The 22,979-nt window shown below is 35.2% G+C and overlaps 1 protein-coding gene and 1 long non-coding RNA gene across 2 annotated transcripts in view; both read left to right on the top strand.

The window, feature by feature from the left end:
• LOC141367304 (uncharacterized) overlaps positions 1-22,979 on the top strand; it is a 128,010-nt gene that overhangs the window by 19,012 nt on the left and 86,019 nt on the right. The window lies entirely within an intron of this gene.
• On the top strand, positions 5,755-9,012 carry LOC129449279 (uncharacterized). Its single transcript, XM_055212063.2, has 3 exons — positions 5,755-5,887; positions 6,070-6,177; positions 7,786-9,012. The coding sequence occupies exons 1-3, from the start codon at positions 5,795-5,797 to the stop codon at positions 8,512-8,514; spliced, it is 930 nt and encodes a 309-aa protein (XP_055068038.2). The 5' UTR covers positions 5,755-5,794; the 3' UTR covers positions 8,515-9,012.

Below are 22,979 nucleotides of genomic sequence, written 5' to 3'. Positions count from 1 at the left end.
CACCTGGGATAGACAGGGCCGGAATATCCATAGACGAGATTGGCGAGTGCCCTGGGCCACCAGGCAATATGGGGGCACCAAGGGCTCCAGACTGCGACCAAATTTTTTTTCCCCCTTGACAAAAATAAAGGATGCGCGATCAGGTTTTAACAGCTCATACGCATCAGTTGTTTAATGTCACCATGCGCTCAATTGAATCTACCGATGGGTCTACATAGCCCGGGTAAAGTCAACACATCTCACTCAGAACCACGAGAAGACGCGCCCCCCTAGGTTTAAAATAAGACATTGCAGAGATGAGAGATAAAGAGAGTGGGAGAACTTTTAGTATACATTAACAGCAAAAACATTATAGACAGGCACGTGCACACATATACATCAAAGGGGGCTTGAACACCTGTCCTTTTTATTCCTGGAGAGAAAGTGCCCTTTGTTCTGGGGTGCTTTTTTATTTTTGAAAAATAATATATATATTCCTGTTTTTGTTTGTGCACAGCTTCCCTGTCATTTATTTAGGAATAGTATATCTAAATACAGGGCTGCCAACTCTCACGCATTCACTGTGAGACTCACGCACATACAATGATGGCGGGGCAAATTGTAATTTCGAGCTCTGCCATAAGTTATTAAGATAATTTACAAGTTCCTGTTATATAAAAGTGCTGACTTTGGTTGACATCTTGGTTAGAAACTGTAATGGACAGGCTGCATCTCTGTCATCCTCTCTGAATTGGGGTTTGGGAGGCGGATGGAGCGGATGAGGCTGCTTGGCAATCATTAGTTTGTTTGGCCCGTACGCTAACAGGACTTGACACAACCAGCGGCAGACGGTAAAGAGTTATCCATAAGTCCATAAGCAAGCGCATAGTTCCGCATTTGTCCACAACACTGGCTGCGAAAACTCAAGGCTGTGAGGACTTGTTGCCTCGCTGCCTCATGAGGACATGACTTCGGACTCGGAGGCCTGAAGGCAGCTCAGAGAAAGGCTTTCCGTCGCACTTCAAAGGCAGCATGTTTGAAATATGAACAGAGAGCGCCTTTGTGATAACTAATCACATATTTGAAAACTACAATACTAATTTCTCGCTAGAAATGCAATTAAAATGTGTAAAAAGTGAAAATATACGTTTATTTACACTAAATTGTGTGCTCCAGTCGCTTCCTTGGCCGCCATTTTATTTTTTCGATCTCGACCAGTGTTGTCATGTGGGTTACGTCAGTAAAGGCGGTGACAAAGGGTCACATGGATATTAACGTCATTGACAGGAGACTGCACTGCCCCGTAACAATGTTTTGAATGGAAATTTTCTCACGATTTACAAGTAGTTGAAAACATTACAGATATTGATAGTAATCAGCTGGACAAAATATATAACACTGGCCTAGTGGTTTTTGGACATTTTACTGCAAATATCTTACAAATTGCACCTTTAAAGAGTTTCAGAGTCAAGCATATCCAATTGCAAAGCAACACTTCAAATATGTCCTCAAATGTTAGAGTTACCTGGTAAATAGGGAATAAGTTGCTATTTTTAGGGTAGTTGCCTTAAAAAAAGTTAACCACATTAAATCAGTTGGACTTTTGTTATTAAAAGCAAGTAATATAGGCTACTAAAAAGTGATGCGCTGTTATATTTATTTGCCGATGTGGCATGTAGACATCGACTGTATAGAACATTCAGTTGTCAATATGAAAAATTCACAAGAAAATCATAAAAAATTACAACAGGTACCCTGTAGTTATAAAATACTTATAGTATATATAATTAATAATTCTTCATATTCTTATCCCCTTATTACCCCAAACTTAAAATATTATTCCCTTATACCTACAAGTACGTACTGTAGAGGTACCCTGTTGTTACAAATAGGTACGCTGTAAATTCGGTTTAATTACGCGGTACTTTGCGGGTCGTAAAATAAAATGTTACCAAAATCTGTTGTGCGATAGGCTGTGTTAACAGATTTAACAAGAATTCGGAGCTATCGTTTTACAGACTGCCAAAAAACACCAAAAGGAGAAGTAAATTGATCGTTTATGCCAACGTCCACAGACCACAGGTGGGTTTACAAGTTGCTAGGGTCACACTACTTAATAGATCCCAACTCTGAACACTTTCTGTGTATAATAGCATACAAGTTTATTTTAAACATTGTGCAGTACTTTCTCATTTTCCAAGTTACATTTTCTGTAAACATTTTGTCATAAGCAGTATAGCTGTTTGGTCAATTTATTGGAGTGCAGCTGTGGATAATATTAACTTTTCTCAAATCTCAAAATTCCTCTTTTGGGCAACTAACAACACTTGGATTATGTCATCTTCAAATGTACTTTATGGAGAAATACAAGGGTGTGGTCATAAAGAAAGGTAATTGCCAAGAAATACACAGTTCCTGGTTTATTTGAGCTCATTCAGCGTCATCAGTCAAGTAACCTACTTATACAGGTAAGAAATTTTAAATGGACAAATAGAAAGTTGTTTGTGTTGTTTTACTGTATATTGTTACAATGTGTTTACAGCTACTTGTTTCAGGGCAATAGTGATGAAATGGATGACATATTATTCTGATTTAAATAGCCATCGTTTATTTAATAGCTACTTCTTTTGTCTGTCACGCATTCATGATGAATAATTGTCATGGTTAGGATGTTTTAGAGAATATAGGGGCGGAAACATAACAAAACTTGTTTTGTTGAGGGGAGGTGGGTAGGATGAAATCGACTAAATATAGAATTATGTTTATGGAAGACTTGATTTTATTGAGTGCGTAAAGAGATGTGATTTCCTTGACAATACAGATCCAGTCTGACAACATTTTTTCAACAGCATGTTCAGGCATAACAGAAATTTTGCCAAAGGTGTTACTGTATGCATTCATCTGTATTATCAAAGAACATTTGTGACCCTGCCTGTGAAACCCAACTAAAGTGGTTTACTGTTTTCTATAAAATTAATCATCCATGTAATGTAAAGAACATTCTGTGAAAATATTGATATCTTTAATATTGACCCGAATAAGGTAATATCAAATATTGAAATCAGTGAGCGAAATAAAATTTTGATACTTAAAATCTCATCATTAGATTATAAGACTTTAGTCTGGATTTCACAGACAGTGTCACATATGTTAGAGTTAAATAAAACTCACAAAATTAATAATAAATATAATATAATATAATATAATATATAGTATACAATATATACATACACTCACCTAAAGGATTATTAAGAACACCTGTTAAATTTCTCAGTAATGCAATTATCAAATCAACCAATCAAATGGCAGTTGCTTCAATGCATTTAAGGGTGTGGGCCTGGTCAAGACAATCTCCTGGGCTGGGTTTCCCGATAACGATTGAACTTAGCACTTAAGAGCGCTTTATACGAGCTACTTAACGAACATTCGTTGTTCATTTACGTGCGTTTCCCAAAAGATGCACGTTAAACGATCGCTTGCAGCTGGGTTTTAAGTGCTACTTACGAGTCGCTCTCCGTTTGTCAAGTGCTGAAATGTCACCAATAGAATGACTCGAATTTGTAGCAGCTTGTTTAGGCTAATGATCTTCAGCCGATGTGCACTAATATTTTTAATAATATATTTTCATTATTGTTCAATGACTTTTTAAATGTTTTAATAATTTATTAAATATTATTTTCCGTATTTAGTTAGGACTCGTCCCACTGCGAAATGCCTTCTGCGTTTCTATTATAGTTTAGATTATTATTATTATTATTTGTTGTTTATTATCTATGTTTATTTATTATTATGGATTATTGCATTGTACCGTAAATATTTATTTGGTTTCTTTAATTAGATGCCATTTCCCTTCAAAACAATGTTTAGATGAATTATAGCAGCAATCGGTATGAACCATTTATCAATTTGCTATACCAACTTTTACCAAAATACAACAAACTTTTTTCAACTTGTACAAAATAAGTTTTCCTTCTTTATTAATTTATGTTTAGTCATTTAAATTTGATTTCTCATTTGAATTTTAAATATATTATATTATATATTTAATATAAAATAAACAAAGAACCACCCAATAAATAAATAAACATTACATTATCGTCATTGCAGGAGTGCAATTTGCTGGTTGTCCTGTAGGTGACCTTGTAACTCTGTTGTCTTACGATGCACTTATGAATGAACGATTACTCCAGAGCACTCGTAGATCTACGATGATTTTCAAGTGCAACTTAAGTTACGAAGCTTTTGGGAAACAGCCCGTAATTCTAAGATGATTCGTACGATCGTTTTTACAATCTACTTAGCCTTACAATTGTTTTGGGAAACCCGGCCCTGAACTCCAAATTGAATGTCAGAATGGGAAAGAAAGGTGATTTAAGCAATTTTGAGTGTGGCATGGTTGTTGGTGCCAGACAGGCCGGTCTGAGTATTTCACAATCTGCTCAGTTACTGGGATTTTCACACACAACCGGTTCTAGGGTTTACAAAGTATGGTGTAAACCCTAGTTTCTAGTCTCCACTAGACCCTAGTCTCTAGTTTTAATTTGCACGAGCTCACCAAAATTGGACAGTTAAAGACTGGAAAAATGTTACCTGGTCTGATGAGTCTTGATTTCTGTTGAGACATTCAGATGGTAGAGTCAGAATTTGACGTAAACAGAATGGATGCATCATGCCTTGTTACCACTGTGCAGGCTGGTGGTGGTGGTGTAATGGTGTGGGGGATGTTTTCTTGGCACAACTTAGTGCCCCTTAGTGCCAATTGAGCATTGTTTAAATGTCACGGCCTAACTGAGCATTGTTTCTGACCATGTCCATCCCTTTATGACCACCATGTACCCATCCTCTGATGGCTACTTCCAGCAGGATAATGCACCATGTCACAAAGCTCAAATCATTTCAAATTGGTTTCTTAAACATGACAATGAGTTCACTGAACTAAAATAGCCCCCACAGTCACCAGATCTCAACTCAATAGAGCATCTTTGGGATGTGGGGGAACGGGAGCTTTGTGCCCTGGATGTGCATTCCACAAATCTCCATCAACTGCAAGATGCTATCCTATCACTCATGGGCCAACATGAGTGATTTTAATATATTTTATATTATATTAAATTAAAAAATATATACAGTTAAAATTATTCTTAAATTTATACATTTAATGTATACAAATTTGTATTTATACATACATAATAATTACACACAACACAAAATATATTATGCAAGCACAAACTTTTATTTAGTATGCAATTATCTTTTGAAAGCCCTAAACTTAATGTAATGTAATAAAGGAAAGTTGAAGATATTAGTCACTGTCAGAAAAAAATGGTCAAAAATGGTCCCTTGCTGACTGGTGTGTTATCCTTTCAGAAAGTACACTTTTGAAACTAAAGTTATTTGTACCTAAATAGCATGTATCAGGACCTTTTTAAAGGGCACTGCCCCAGTGAAGGCTTGGGACCATTTTTTTTCTGACAGTGTGATTTCCATATTGATCTTTCCCTCTTCTAACAGAACCACTAGATGGCGTACTCAACACAAACACTGGCTAAAGGCTGCTTTGGGAAAATATATAAAGAGAAGTTTGGAGACGTATGGGCTGCTATAAAAAGAGTCCCTGTAGAATACATCAACAGACACGACCTGGAAAGAGAATGCCAAGTATATCATAATGTATATATTTATAAAACATCTTTACTTAAATTGCTTACTGAACTAAAACGTAGAACAATGACAACCAATATTTATTACATAATATCATCATATCACCAGTAATGTTCGGCATCCTAATGTGGTGAAGCTTCTTGGTGACCCTTGGATGAAAGATTATATGTGGTACATTCCTCTGGAATTCATCTTTGGAGAAGATCTTGAGACAACCATCTTTAAAGCACAAATCTCTAAAATACAGGTAATTCTGTCTCACACTGCCCATAACTCATGCAAAAAAGAAAAATCTAATTTTGAAATTACATAAAATCAAAATATGAGGTTAAATATTGCTTATTTTATAATCTATACTTCTAACATATCTTCTTGCACTATACAAAATAAGCATTTTTAACTTTTTTTCTATTTTTTGTGTATCTTTAGTTGACTCCAGCAGTGAAAGCCACGATCATTATTGGTATGTGTGATGGTTTGCTTCATCTACACAATAAAGACGTCGTCCACCAAGACCTTAAACCTGATAACATCATGGTGAGTCTGCTTTGCCGGTGAGAAATTTTTATTTAAAAAAAATGAGACAATTTTGACATACAATTAATGTACAATAAATTATTGGATAGCTTAATGAGATTATATATATATTAGGGCTGGGCATAGATTAATCTAGATTAATCTCATACAAAATAAAAGTAATTTTTTGCATAATATATGAGTTTGTAATAGGTGTAAATATTATGTATATTTAGGCACACACACATACATATATATACATTTAAGAAATGTTTTATTTAAATATTGTTTTTTAATTTATATATAATTTAGAATATATAAAAATATAAATAAATATATAAACACATGTAAATGTTTCTTAAATACATACATGATTGTGTGTGTGTTTAAATATAGATAATATTTACACACATCACAAACTCATATATTATGCAAAAAAATTATTTTATTTTGTATGAGATTAATCTAGATTAATCTATGACCAGTCCTATTGTTATGTAAATGAGACATCAATGAGAAACTACAGAGCCCCTAAGGTGACATTGTAGTAAAAAAATCTAAAGTTTAGTTTCATGTGCTCACGTGAAACTTTCATGTGCTCACGCAAAACCTTCATGTGCAGATTTTTTTTTAGTTTAGTTTTGCGTGCTCACGTGAAACTTTTGCGTACCGAGCCCCTAAGGTGACATTGGAGTAAAAAAATCTAAAGTTTAGTTTCATGTGCTCACGTGAAACTTTCATGTGCTCACGTTAAACTTTCATGTACTCACGCAAAACCTTCATGTGCAGAATTTTTTTTTTAAGTTTCACGAAAGTTTCACGTGCGTGCGCGGTAGTTTCACGCAAGCACGCGATAGTTTCACGCGAGCATGTGAAACTACCGCGCGCACACGTGAAACTTTCGCTTTCACGTGCGTGCATGATAGTTTCACATGCCTGTGCGATAGTTTCACATGAGCACGCGATAGTTTCATGCGAGCATGTGAAACTAAACTTGAAAAAAAATTCTGCACATGAAGGTTTTGCGTGAGCACATGAAACTAAACTTTATTTAATTTTTGCTCCATGTCACCTTAGGGGCTCGGTATTTGCATGCGTATGTGAAAGCGAAAGTTTTACGTGCCCTTGCAATAGTTTCACGTGCACATGCGAAAGTTTCACATGAGCATGTGATAGTTTCATGTGCGCGTGCAAAAACTAAACTTTATTTAATTTTTGCTCCATGTCCCCATAGGGGCTCTGTAAGAAAACATTTACATAATAGTACTTTTCTTTTCTCTTGGTTCATCATGATGTATTACTGAGCCCCTAAGGTGACATGGGAGGAAAAAGATCAAAAGTTTAGTTTCATGTGCTCACGTGAAGCTTTTGCGTGCTCACGTGGAACTTTTGCATGCTTACGTGAAACTTTCGCGTGCTCACGTAAAACTTTTGCGTGCTTACATAAAACTTTCGCGTGGTCACATGAAACCTTCATGTGGCAATTTTTTTTTTAAAGTTAGTTTCATGTGCGCACGCGAAAATAAATGCGATAGTTTCACGTGCGCACACGAAACTAAACTTTATTTAATTTTGCTCCATGTCCCCTTAGTGGCTCCGTAATAGCTTGCTGCTTTCACTCTATTTTAGGTCGAGCATCAAACCTGTCGTGCTGTGATCATTGACTTGGGCTTGGCAAAGTTTTTCAAAAACGGACTCAGCTCTGCACAAAATATGGGCAATGAAGCGTACTCAGCTCCAGAGATCCTGCAGAGGGGTGGAGTTCGTGACAAGCGATCAGATGTTTGGGCAATGGGTAAAATCATAGCTGAACTCTGTGCGAGGATCAGGTTACCGACTCAATACGTGTCCGCCAGCAAAATTCAGGAAACTCTTAAAGATCAACCATACTGTATGGCAGTGTGCAGGATGGTGGACACCAATCCAGTTTCTAGAATTACTATGGCTGGAGTCATCTCAGAAATTAAGAGAGCTGGATCAGTAGCACAAATGAACGTCAGGCCAAGTGACATCACTGTTGCACAGGGAAATGAAATGAGGGGAAATCAAAGGCGGGTTCAGCAAGTAGCTTCGCCACCTAAGATGGAAATAAAGAAACCTCCTGTAAATCAGATATATTATCAGCAGGATCCACCTCAACAGAGGGAAATGGGAAAGGGAGCAGTCGTCCCATTAAAAGGACCGGGTGCGAACAATCCGATGTCCCTAATGTCATTTCCTTGCCCCCTACCAGAGACCGGAAAAGTGATTCAAGAACGCTATAATGAGGAGAAAGGAGCTATGGAATATAAAGAGATTGTCACAAAAGGAGGGAAAATCATTAAATATGAAAAAGTGCAAATAATGAAAGATTCCTAAGAAAATAAGATTTTTGTCCTGGGAACTGGGTGCAATTTTGATGTCAGTGTATCTCTATAATGTTTGAAAAAGTCAGTATTGGTGATCATGTTTTGTTGTCTCATCATAGATTTCTTTTTATTGTACAATTCCAGCAAGGTATAGCCATCATTTTACAGTGTGGCTTAACTATAGGTCCGATATGCTATGAGTAACTTACTTTTAGTCTAAATAAACTTCTCAGGTTACGTAGGTAACCCTAGTTCCCTGAGAAGGGAACGAGACGCTGCGTCCCCATAGCAGCTCAAGTTCCTCAAAAGGGAACGTCTCAGGTTACTTATGTAACCCAAGTTCCCTGAGAAGGGAACGAGACGCTGCATCGAAGCGTTGCTATGGCGAAGCGTTGCTACACTCAATAAAATGAAATGTGGGGTTTAATTAAAAATATCATGTCATCAGGTTCCACACAATTTGATTAAGTAATCTCAACAAACAATAATTTAGTTCATTTTACAAAAGAAGTTTTATAAACTCTTACCCTCTTAATTAGAATTTAAGTCCACTTCTTTATTTTATTACAGTTTATCAAACATATCACAAACATATTTGAAATGCAATGTAACATTCCAAACAGTTTGTTTGTTTGTTTTGTTCTAAAATATATCAGAACAAGTTAATTGACTCATATTTAATTTGGCCACTTATTACTCACATACTTATCGAATGATGCTACACTTCTGCAAGAGGGTGCCAGGACAACAATTACCCATAATGCACTGCAAAATCCTTAGCCAATGAGATGCAAGTCTGGTTTTATTAATCTGGTAATTTTATGCAACAATGTTATGTTGGCTGAACAAAATTTTTGTAAGAAAAGCTGACAAGAATGAACTAGATTAAATGAAGTTCACATTGTTAAATAGATTTTTTTAAGTTATCACAACATGAAAGAATAAAGTAAAATTGGCAAACGTGAAATTTCATTTTTTTTCATGGTGAAGCGTTGCTATGGTGAAGCATTGCTATGGTTACTCAGCTTGAGTTCCTCGAAAGGGAACTTAATTATATAAGATAATTTGGTTACATGTCATTTGAGTTGTGTCAACAGAGATTACAAGGTGTTTGGTTTCATTTATTTATTTATAGTATTAAATTTTGGGGGGCTGGTTGGAAGTCTATTTTGCCTTGTTTTAGCCTAGACGTTTGGGCTCTGTTTGTAATGCAACATTTTGTACTGGGGTGTTTAGTGTATGTACACTATTTTTGTAAATTACCAATTGTACTTAAAAACGGGTATAAGTATTGTAGGACTAACTTTGTGCTTGTCCTTGCACACCAGTAACGGTTGTTGTTGTTTTTTGTACACTGTAAAAAGTGTTTCTGTGCCTTAGCAGATTTAATAAAATAAAATGAGTAAACTGTATAAACTGTTAAAAATTGCCATTCTTGTTTTTATAAAAAAAATCAAAATATGATTAAAAAAACATAAACATTTGAACAATTTGAGTAATTGTAAATGAACACATTATTAAGTAAATTCAGCTTCATATAATCCACTTAAATTTGTAAGAAGGAAATTAACTTAATAATTTTGTGTTGAAACTACATGAATAATTTTAGTAAACATAACTAACTAGGTCTGATCTAACTGATCTTACGGAAAGTTGTGTTATAGTCACAATTTTTTTAAATTAATTTGTTTGTGTCCATGGAACAAAATTCAGCTCAGAATGTCTTTTCCGTGTCAGTCACACAAATTTCTATAGTTTTTCATGTCCGTTGCACGACTTTCTTTTTCGTGTCATTTTATGTCTTGTTTTCTCATTGTTTTTTAATATGTTCTTACCATTGTCGCTTGGGGTTGGGGTTAGAATCACTTTCTGTTACATTTTTAAACATCCAAACCCCAACTCCAGGCGAGAATAGTTTTAAAAGCAGAAGAAAAACATGTAGAAACCAATACATAAAAGTACATCCTAACACAAACCCAAAATCTAACCCCGACCCCAAGCGACAATGATTTAAAAAAAAAATTAAAACAATACATAAAATGACACGAAAAAGAAAGTCGTGCTACGGACATGAAAAACTATTTCTAGAAATTTGTGCAACGGACACGAAAAAGACATTTGTGCTCAAGGCACAAAAAAAGCTACATTTTGTGCCATGGACACGATAAATTTATCATATCATTTTTTTTGTGACTACAACACAACTTTTCGTGAGATCATGTTGAACTAGGCAGTAGACTTCCCGGCATGCTTTGCATGGGACTGCATTTGAAGAGTAAAATTGTAATAAATGCTATTTTATGTGTTTTTAACTAAAAAGAAAAACTTGTAAGTGTTTAATATTCATTTATCTTCGATTTATATTTAAAAGAGTTTCTGTTTCTTCTTGGAGTTTTGTAGTTACCATTGTTCAGAAGACTGCATACTTAAGTATATTGATTGAATAAATGTTTTGTGCCCTCATCCCAAGGAATAATGAAGTATAAATCAATGTTTATGGAAACAACAACAAACCATAAAAAAGTTATCCTCTAACAAGAAAAGTAAGTTAAACTAACTGAGTAATACTATTACATGTAATGTTACAGTGTTTATTATACTTTTAAAAAGGCTGCAAGTTGACATTAAACATTCAATGCAGCCACTTGCCTTACTTTTTATGAGTTAGATTAAGGTATTACTTTTAACAGTGTAAGGTTATGTTTGCAAAAACTGCTTAAATGCCCTAATATAGGCTAACTAAGGACTAGTCCTGGATTAATCAACCCTGTTGTAAAATCTCTGATCAGAATATATTTTGAGAATTTTATCTAGATCACAATACTGTATGCACTCACTGCAACACTTCATTCTGAGATGACAAAGATTTTTAATTGTATGTTGCTGTAATGATGTGTTGTAATTTTGTATAGTAACGCCTTCTTAATAAAACATTACAGTGTTTCACAACAATAAATGTTTCAATAAAACAGTTAGTAATGCATGTAAAGCATGTTATTTTAAAATAAATGGGAACAAAACACAATAACTGACACAAAAACCTTTTAAGAAGACAATCACTTGTAATGGTTTTAGAGGACATTCTGGAAACAAAAATAAAACTTCCCACTGAAACCTTACTGTGCATCTTCTCAGAATATTTTAACAACGCAAAATTCTAGCTTGGAGATACACGATTGCACGTCTACACAACTAATACCAACAGACGTTTAATTGGCTGATAATCACGCAACTTCTGACAGTTTACAATACACAACAGATGTGTCATGATGGGCATAACAAACAGGCTTATTTGTACTTGGGTGATGGAGGGCTATTTTCATAAAGTAGTCATAAATTATCTTTGCATGCCAACACTGAAAAGTATCTAATTAAACCCTGAAGGGCAGAGGAGTTGAAGAATCTCATGAATGATGTTCTGCAGTTCTGTGGAAGTTGATGGAGAATTGAAGGCAGGGCATTACAATAACAAAAATAAAATGTGTACAACAAAAGAGCATGAACGGTTTCAACTTAACTGCACAATAATAGGCACAAAGAGAGATGAACTTAATAAACCTATTCCTAGACTAAGACACATGTTTGAACTGTCTCAATTTATAATAATTTAAATTGACATATCTTAAAATATGCCAATGCTATTGATTTCTCTTAGGATATACACCAGTAACATCATTTTCTATGGCATGTTTATAAAAGATGGTTAAACAACCAAGACCTAGTCCTGGCATTAGCTGTAAAACAAGGCCTTAGTCAACTAAACGTAGTCTGTTTAGTCACCTTATTTCAGTAAAACCATTATTAAAGGCCGTTCCGTGACTTCAGTGACTCAGAAGTCACAATTGACTTTACATCCGTGTTATGAGGTATTTCCGAGTAAAACAGAGGCTGTGTAAAGTTATATTTTCACTTTATACACCTTTTGATTGCATTTCTAGCAGGAAATTGGTATTGCAGTTTTCAAATATTGGATTAGTTATCACAAAGGCGCTCTCTGTTTCGTATTCCATTACGCTGCCTTTGAAGACTGTCTGAATGTGTTTCCCGGAGCTGCCTTCATACCGCTGAAGTCATTGCCTCGATTATGAGGCAGTGAGGCAACAAGTCAGCCGCCCTGGGTTTCGGGGGCCGTGGTTTGTGTTTTCCACTGTGCTTTGATCCGAAATCGAAAAGTATGTGTTTTATTCAGAAATAAAACTGGTATTTTTTGTACCACCAGGTATAAAGAGAGTGTTTTCATTGTCGCTTGGGGTTTGAGTTATATTTGGGGTTTGGGTTAAGATGTACTTTTATGTATTGGTTTTTACATGTTTTTCTTCTGCTTTTAAAACTTTTCTAGCCTGGAGTTGCGGTTAGGATGTCTAAAAATATAACAGAAAGTGATTCTAACGCCAACCCCAAGCGACAATGGTAAGAAAATAGGAAAAAACTATGAGGAAACAATACATTAAATGCCATGATTAAGAAAGTTATGCCACAGACACAAAAATTTGCTTGTCTCCACTCCAGGTTATTCTGTGGAATGGGTACAGTCATTATCAGAAAATATAGGATAGTTCCTGGTTTATTTGAGCACATTTAGCATACAGTATATCGGTCATACAACCTACTAATAAAGGTGACAACTTGACTGCCATCAGAATGTTGGTAGATAGTCAACATCAGGCATTAGATCAGGCACAGACAGTGGTAAGTAAAAATATCATTTTATAATATATTGTAGTTGTTTATTTATATTACATTTTTATAATTTAATTTAATTACAAATTAAATTATTTTTATCAGAATTTTTGGTCAAATAAACCTACCATAAAAATTATATGTTATAAATTTATTTGTAGTGGGCAAACTTCACAGTTTTGTCACTTATGTCATCATAAAGGAAAGTGAAATCTCATGGGATTAGCACTGTTTTCATCTTACTCCCAAACCCAACATTTATTTGATTTAGGCCATAGCTGTAGCCAATCTAGCCAAAACCACTGTTGGTTGGTTGGTTACAACATGATCTCACAAAGTTACGTGGTATAGTCACAGAATATTTTGCTCATTTATCCTTGGCATTGTCACGGACCTCCACACTTTTCCATGTCTGTACCACAGACTTTCTTTTCCATGTCAGTTTCACATATTGGTTACTCCTATTTTTAAACCATTTTCGCACAGGTTTTGGGTTAGATTTGGGGTTTGGGTTAGGATGTCACTATTGGTTTATACAATTTTTTCAGACTTTTAAAAAATTTCACCTGACGTTAGGGTTAGAGTTGGTTTTGGGTATCATTTTATGTTACAGAATGTCGTTCTAACCCCAAACCCACGCAAAAATGGTAAGGAAATAGGAAAAACAATTGAGTAACCAATACGTGAAACTGACACGGAAAAGAAAGTCTGTGGTACGGACACGGAAAAATGCGGAGATCCGTGACAATGACACGGATATATGAGCAAAATATTCTGTGACTATAACACGGAAATTCGTGAGATCAGGTTGGTTTTCATCCTAATCCTACCCCCAAACCCATAGGTGGAGTTTCACGTTTGAAAATCCCATGTTAACAGGTATGCTCAAAACCTGCCCGAACATCAAATATCGGTTTGCTGAATACCATGCTTCACAGGTTGTCATAGCATCATTAAACACAAAACACCTGTAGGATTTGAGGAATGCTTGTAGGAGTTTATGTAGAAATTTGTGGGCAGAGATTCTATGTAAGTCTTTAAATAAGCCTAAAACAAACAACTTTATATAGAGCTTAAAAACAGGTTAATGATTTAGTTACCTTATCATTTTTCAGTCTCTTAATTTCTTAACAACCATAAAAATGTCACAAAATAAAATAATAAAGTTGTTGCTTATTCCATCTTCAGATGTTCTTTCTACTGAAATACACTTATTATAGCCGTCCAAACACAGGCCAGACATCTATGCTAAAACAGTGCTGTCAGTGAAAATCTAATAGATGTCTAACCCAAACCTAAAAATAGAGAAAATAAATAAAAGCAAACAGCTTGTAATCACTGTTGACTTTGCTTGCATAATATATCAGACATCTCACAAGTTATTTTGCCAAAACAACATGTAACCAAATTCAAGTTTATTTTTGCTAAAAGTGGGTTACTAATAGCCGGACTATATTACGTCTATTAACCTAGATGATGAAATGACAGCTTCACTTGCTGGAAAGAGTGTTTAGTTATTATATATAATTAAAAAGAAATAGACAGATAGGTAGAAAGGGTTAGAAGAGCTTGGAGAGGTTAAGGTTAACCAAAAAAGATTTAGAGACACATATAATCTTGAACATGTCATTAATAAAACAATACAATTCAATTTAAATAACAAATCAAAGTTACCCATAGACATAAATGACATTAACAGCTCATCACATTTTGTTTTCAAATCTTTAATAAGTTTGTTATAGTTATGTTATAGTGTAGTTATAGTTTGTAATACCTGTGTAACTGGTATGTTTACATTTAATGTGTTTTACAGTATTTCTGTCTTCTTGTTTTTAGTTTTAGTTTTGGCTGTTTGGTGACATTCCTATCACTCAGATATAACAGATCTCTGCACCTCAGATTTGCTTTCATTACGTTTGAAGAGCTTGAAGATCAGACCAAGACATTGGTAAGAAAATAACAATTACAAACAACAATTGCAAAATAATTGCAAGTTAATGACATTTAATCTTAGTACTTTATAACATGTTATAAAAGCTATACGGTCTTTATTATTACAAGACAACATAGATTCAACCATTTTATTTATTTTTTGATTGAACTTTTTTAAATCACAATCACTCAGGCATAAAACTTGTCTGATATATTTCCTCCATGGATTATGGGAGAACTTTGATGAAAAACACATTTGCACTCTTTTGGCATTTTAGTTAATATTGCTGCTACCTAAAAAACACTTCTTTTATCTGCATCTGTCTACAGTATATGCCTCATATGTTGTGTGTGAACTAACCATTTATTTGTTGGATTCACTTTTTATTCTAAAAAGTCTTCATAATTTTTGACATTGCTGACAGCTATTAGACATATATTGGTCACAATACAATATGAATATGGAGCCTTCTACACAAACACTGGCTAAGGGCTGCTTTGGGAAAATATATCAGCAGAAGTTTGGAGATGCATGGGCTGCTATGAAGAAAGTCCCTGAATTTCGCATCAAGAAAGCTGACCTTGACAGAGAATGCAAAGTTTATTAGTATGTATATATTTATAAAACTTATTTACCATCGTTATTTTATTTAAATGAACTCAATGTATAACCATGACTCACAATATTCAAACACTAGTAATGCTCGGCATCCAAATGTGGTGAGGCTTCTTGGTAAACCTTGGATTGATGACTATAAGTGGCACATTCCTATGGAATTCATATTTGGAGAAGATCTTGAGACAACCATCTTTGAATCAGCAAACTCCAAAATACAGGTACTTGTGTCTTAAAAAAACCTTAAGTAATGGCTCACACAAAAAATTGTGAGCTATATTTTAAGTCTTAAAGCACATTTTGCTGTAATTATGCAGCTGGTTGCCAGTAACTTACTGTAGAAGATAAAGACTGAAAATGTGTGTAGACTTCATCCCTGTGACAGTGGAGGCAATGTCTCACAAATGCTGATAGTTACTACACTGAAAAAAATGATTCATTGAATTTAATCAATTTTTTAAGGTAAGTGGTTGCAATCAATTTATTTAAGCTACATTTAAACAAAAGTTTTATCATTTATTTTAATTTACTAATCTTTTTTGTTTAAATGTAGCTTAAATAAATTGATTGCAACCACTTACCTTTTTTTTTCAGTGTATAAGATATTGTCATTTTGACTTAACTATTCCTTTAAATTAAAATTGAAACAAAAACATTATTAATTCTTTTCTGCAAACATTAATGCAAAAATTCAGCTGAAATAAAATAAGCATTCTTGACTTATGTTTATTTTATGCATTTGTGAAGATGAAATTAAACAAAAACATAATAATTGTTTGTGTATCTTTAGTTGACTCCAGCAGTGAAAGCCACGATCATCACTGGGATGTGTGAAGGTTTGCATCATCTGCACAGTAAAGACATCGTCCATCAAGACCTCAAACCTGATAACATCATGGTAAGCCAAACATACTGTAAATACACTGAAAAAATTATTCATTGAATTTAATCAATTTTTTTAAGGTAAGTGGTTGCAATCAATTTATTTAAGCTACATTTAAACAAAAAAGATTAGTAAAGTAAAATAAAATATAAAACATTTGTTTAAATGTAGCTTAAATAAATTGATTGCAACCACTTACCTTAAAAAAATTGATTAAATTCAATGAATAATTTTTTTCAGTGTACTGCTTATACTATGGTCTGTCTGAATACTGTTATTTCAGTCATATATGACTAAAGTCCTATCTGCTTAAGATAGCCTATCTAAAAAATAGCATGCTAAAATTACAAATAAACAACATCTTTCTGACCAACAATTTAACCTGACATTAACTGTACCATAACTTTTGTTTCTGGAAATCAAATTGTGTTAAAACACATTTACTGTGTTCTGAGTACCTGATTTTGTAAGCTTTGCATCACGTGGTTCTTTGCCTTAACATTGTGCATTAAAATCCTGAATATCATACAGTAGATCAGAAAGATACTAGAACATTTTAAGCCTAACCTGTTAACAGTTTTTCCAGTTATGTCACCGTAAGGGAAAGACACAGAGGATCCCTCAAGGATCTAATGTTACAGTAAATGGGTGGTCATGAATAAAGCAACATCCCTTTCTTCTCTCACCCCAATTCAGGTTGAACATCAAACCCATCGTGCTGTGATCATTGACTTGGGGCTGGCAAAGTTCTTCAAAAACGGCCTTAGCTCTGCCATAAACTTGGGCAATGAAGCGTACTCGGCTCCAGAGATCCTGCAGAGTGGTGGAGTTCGTAACAAGCAATCAGATGTTTGGGCCATGGGTAAAATCATTGCTGAAGTCTGTGCCAGGGTCAGGTTACCTACTCGATACCTGTGTGCCAGCAAAATTCAGGAAACTCTTAAAACAGATCAAACATACTGTACACCAGTGTCCAAGATGGTGGAGACCAATCCAGAATACAGAGTTACTATGGATGATATCCTCCCAGAAATTAAGGAAGCTGCTTCAGCTTCCAAAAGGGACAGCAAGCCAAGAGACACCAATGTAACATCACTGGGAAATCAAATGAGAGGAAACACTACAGCTGCACTTAACTCAAACGACTGGAGAGCTGGATCAGCTTTACATATTAACAGCGGCCCAAGAAACCTCACTGTAATGCAAAGAAATGAAATGAGAGGAAATGCTATGGATGCAGTCTTCCCAGACATTAGGGAATCTTTGTTTGCTTCACATATGGACATGAGAGATGGCACCGTAACACAGAGATATGCAATGATGGGAAATGCTGTGGATGAACTCATACCTAACATTAGAGCTCAACACAGGGATCTAAGAGATGAAATAAACAGACATCACATGATGGTTAATCAGAGTTTGGGTCTGCCAATATCTCCTATGTTAAATGTTCAACATGAACCACTTCAACAGTTGGGAATGGGAAGGGGAGGAGTCTTCCCATTTACAGGCGATGGCGTAATCAATCAGATGTCCCACATGTCAATGACCGGTGAAGTCCGTCAAAGCTTTAGTGAGCAAAAAGTAGCTATGAATTATAAAAAGGTTGAATCATCTGGAGGAACATCCTTTAGCTATAATAAAGTGCAAATGAGTAAACATATTTCAAAATAAGTCCCAGAAAAAGCTTTTCTACCACAGTGTAACTCCATATGTTTAGTAAGTGGTGATTGTTATTATTAATATTATCTGTTATGTTAATGTCTCAATAAAGATTTATTTTCAAAGGTGAATTTACTGTATAATGTTTGGTACATGGACACTATTTTACTAAATTACTATTTGTACTCTTTAAATATGTTTTTTTTTAATATCTCAAAATATATTTCTTTAGAAAAGTATATTCCATGTATAAGGTTTGGTGAATTTACACTACTTTTCTAAATTACTATTTGTACTCACTAAGTATACAAAGTATGTTTTTTGTTGTTATTTTAATGTCTCAAAATAGAATTCTTTAGATAAGTGTATTAACTGTAAAAGGTGTGGTGCATGTACACTATTTTACTAAATTACTATTTGTACTTATAAAGTATACTAAGTATTTAATGGCTTTTTTTCCAAACTGTTTGTTTTATGGTAACACACAGCACTTGTGTCTTTGTTATTATACTCCATGTAAATACAATATGTTTTATTATATTACATATAACAAATAAACAAATAAACATTACAAATCCTATTAAGAATAATAGAACCAACAACCATATCTGTTAGTTTACCTTATCTTATGTGCTAACGTAACTCACTGACAAGATATTAAGAGTTTCAAAACCGACATACACATCATTTATCATTAGTCCAAGTTTTAAAACAGACACTAACATTTTTACACTTTACATACTGTGAGGTTGGCTCACATTGCCCGCGTGCTGGCTGCATCTGGGCTTAAAGTTGCCTTGACATACCAACCGGACGGCAGTCTCACATCCGTTCTGCATAAGACAAGATAACTTTCCGTACCAGCAGATGGCAGTAATTGGTGTTTATTACTCAAAATGGGGAACGAAAAGAGCTATGCTGCGTCCGAAACCGCCTACTACATACTATATAGTACGCGAAAAGCAGTAGGCGCGGCGAGTAGTATGTCCGAAAACATAGTATGCGAAAAACAGTATGCGAAAAGTACCCGGATGACCTACTACTTCCGGTTAGATTTTGCAGTGTGCATACGATGGACGCTTCACTATCCCATGATGCCCCGGACGAAGAAGTAGGCCCTGTCCCAATATACGCACTTCTGCCCTTGTGCCCCTCATATGCGCGCTCTGGCTAACCGGGTGCAATACCGTAGGGTGTCCCGATTCTCTAATGGTGCTCTCCAGGGGTGATCATAAGTGCACTTAATGCACCCTTTTCGCAAGTGCGCATCAGACCGCACTTTGCTATGGGCTATTACCCAGAATCCTTGTAGTGTCCTGACATTTCCAACAGCTAACCAATGAGGGAGCAAAACCTATGGTCGGACGCTCAGAGGGAAAACATTTAAAATGTTTACTTCACAAAGATAAGTTTAATAAGGAATTTCATACTCCTAAAATAATAGAGTTTAATGGCTTACTTCAGTTATTGTGTCACAAAACACATAAGTATTAGTGATAATATTAGCTAACATTTTACTTTATAGTACATTTATTGTGAAATTACTAACAGCTGGAAAACGCTCTGAGCGGGAGTCAAACCAGCAATCGATCCGCCATGTGAGTCGATCGCTCCGAAAGCCTGGGCAAACTTCACCACCCTCCGCGTCCATCTCTGTCATGTGGACGTGTGGGAGATAGAACCGGGCACATAGAGTGAAGCACCCGCAGGATGGACCGATTGGGAGATTAGGGAATAATATTTACTCACTGCACCACCTTCATACAGTAGCTGTAGTATATATCGCGTTAATGATTACAAGGTGGTAAAAAGATGAATGGACGGATAACCTCATGAGCAGGGTAGAATAATTCATTTCAAAGCTTGTCATTTACTCTTAAGACAAACATTTAAGATATTCTTATGTAAATATTTGAGAATATTGAGAAGTGTTTGAGAATTGCACTTAGAAACATTCTTACGAACTTCTTATAATTTATCTAAACTACTTTCCAATTTTTTTTGTCTTAAGAATGTTTTCGTGAATCCAGCCCCAGATCACGACAGAAGTGACGTAGATAGTGACGTGTGCCAAACTGTCCCAATTCTGCTCTTCACCGCTTCGGGCCCTTGCGCACTTACTCTGCTAAGTGCACTTTCAACAAGTGTCCACTTCGAGGAAGACCTTAGGGCTTAGTGTGAATATTGGGACAGGGCAGTAGAGGCACGCGGCTGTTTTCGCGCTGAAATGACACGACGTGATGACGACGTATGTCACGTGATGTAACAACATGGCGGATGTAGTACGTCCGAATCTCATTCATACTACCAGGATTCATACTATACAGTACCTACTGTTTTAACGCCAAGTAAGTAGGTACTTCATCTAATTCAGTACCTACTATACAGTATGCGGTTTCGGACGCAGCCCTAGTGACTAGTGATACAAAACATATACAAATCTTGCTCACCCAAGACGGATTTGTTATATTTCTGTAATTTTTTATGAGTTGTATCTTATAAAATATATATAAAAAAGAGATAAGCGTTCTGTGCGTTCCTTCTTGACTTTGTCGTTTGCTTGCTTCGTCACTTCAGTTTTTTTACACGTCCACTCCTTGGCTATGCCGAACAGCCAATCAGATTGATCCGACTTCCAGACTAGCCACCGTCAATTCAACATGGTGAATCGGTCAAATAAAGGCGACAGTAATTGACTTCAGCGAACGGTGTGGAAAACACCAAAACATAAGATGACGTTTAAAACCTGACTGCTAAAAATGGACTTGTTGAGTACTTGGTTTAACAGGTTCACACAGCATCATAAAACACAAAAGAGGTGTTTGATGGATGAAGAATGTAATGAATGACATTACAATTGCAGTTCTGTGGAACTTGATATAGAAATCTAGGCAGGGATTCCATCTAAGTCTTTTAATAGCAAACCTTTCAATAGTTAACCACAAAAGCTTTAAACACTCAAGAGTCAAATTTCCCCTTTCTGTCAACCAGGAACATATTTGTTGCCTATGTTGTCTTTAGTCATTCTTTCTGTGAAAATATCCAAGCAAATGATTTTAAGTTTAAAAGACATCTAATAGCCATCCAAATACAGCACAGACGTCTAGGCTGACACACAAGTGGAGTTGCAGCCCTCAACTGATGTTTATGTTGTCATGTTGTGTATTGGCCACCAGTTGTGTGATTGCAGTACCAGTTTTGGCCACAATCCTACATACTGTTTCTTTAAGTTCTGGCTGTCAGGTAACATTCCTGTTATGCAGCACACGATGGATTTATGTCACTGCACCTCATATATAACAGATGTCTGGAGCTTTTGCTTTCATATAATTTGAAGAGCTTAAAGATAAGACAAAAACTGTGGTAAGTCAATTTAAATCTACACTTTAATGAAACTTAATCTTAGTACTTTACACATTAAGATTTTATTTAATTCTATGATTTTATGTTTTTTTTTTTTTGATTTAATATTTATTTTATTTAAAAAAATCATAAAACTATCTTGCGTTATTTATTTCCTCGGTGGATTATTGGAGAACTTTGATGAAAAACACATTTGCACTATTTTGGCTTTTTGGTTTGCACTGCTTAATAAAGCTATAACCTTACAAAACACTTTTTTTATCTGCATTTTTCTATAGTATAAAGACATATTTGATTATGTGATAACTGTAGTTGAAATTAAAATGCTAGAATAAATAGGTACTAAACACAGAAAACTGAAAGATCTTGGGCCCTATTTTAACGATCTAAGCGCATTGTCTAAAGCGCACAGCGCAACGTCTAAATGGGCATGTCCGAAACCACTTTTGCTAATTTAACGACAGGAAAAATGGTTTGTGCACCGAGCGCATGGTCAAAAAGGGTTGGTCCTATTTTTTTTAAGAGTAATGGGAGTATTTTGGGCGTAACGTGCAATAAACCAATGAGAGTCTCAGCTCTCATCCCCTTTAAAAGCAAGTTGCGCTGGCGCTATGTCTAATCCCTATTTAGATGATGGACTTTGTAAACTGAAAAACTAAGCAGAGGAACAAGATCCCCAGTTTAAGATTAATGTTAAATAATTGTGTTGTTTTTCACTTGTATTGAAATTGTTATTTTTTATTAAAACCTTTAAAACCCGTTTTCTTTTAGTCATGGAAGTAAAATAGCAGGCTTTTAATTGCTTTAAATGTATGGCTATCCAATATCATCAAAAATAATTTACAAGTATGTAAGAAAAGGTTTGTACTGTAAAAATACTTTATTTGTAACAAACAGGAGATAAAGAATTTACAAACGACTCTCTGCACGTTTCAGCACTTGGACAGCGTCACAAGTTTTTTTTTAAAGAATTACTTAAAAATTTTTCTCATCTCACCATATCCACAGGTACAGAGTCATCATATACAATAAATCCGTGAGGTAGCATTTAAAAGAAACATTTAAAAACAGATGCATTTGTTTAAAGCAAAGCATTTATTTACTTACCAGGCTACATGTGAAGCAGCTGTTTGTGCCTTCTAACGTCTCATAATCATTCCTCATTTATGTCCAAGAGACTCAATAATAATCTTTTACATTCAACCCTTTAATCTTTCATATTTAAAAACGTTTTTGTGCTGCTGCGCATTCGTGTGTGTGATAAGCAAACCCAGCGTTGTCGTCCCGTTTATAGGCGCATATTACTAATGCGCTCTTTAAATAACAAAAAACATATTGC

Source organism: Misgurnus anguillicaudatus, chromosome 10, assembly GCF_027580225.2.
Source record: "Misgurnus anguillicaudatus chromosome 10, ASM2758022v2, whole genome shotgun sequence".
Lineage (NCBI taxonomy): Eukaryota > Metazoa > Chordata > Actinopteri > Cypriniformes > Cobitidae > Misgurnus > Misgurnus anguillicaudatus.
This window is presented reverse-complemented; position numbering and strand designations above follow the sequence as displayed.

Excerpts from the sequence above, each read along its gene's own strand:
- LOC129449279 (XM_055212063.2), top strand. The coding sequence starts at position 5,795 with ATGAAAGATTATATGTGGTACATTCCTCTGGAATTCATCTTTGGAGAA. Across the intron at positions 5,888-6,069 it reads CACAAATCTCTAAAATACAG|TTGACTCCAGCAGTGAAAGC; the intron begins GTAATTCTGTCT and ends GTGTATCTTTAG. Across the intron at positions 6,178-7,785 it reads TTAAACCTGATAACATCATG|GTCGAGCATCAAACCTGTCG; the intron begins GTGAGTCTGCTT and ends ACTCTATTTTAG.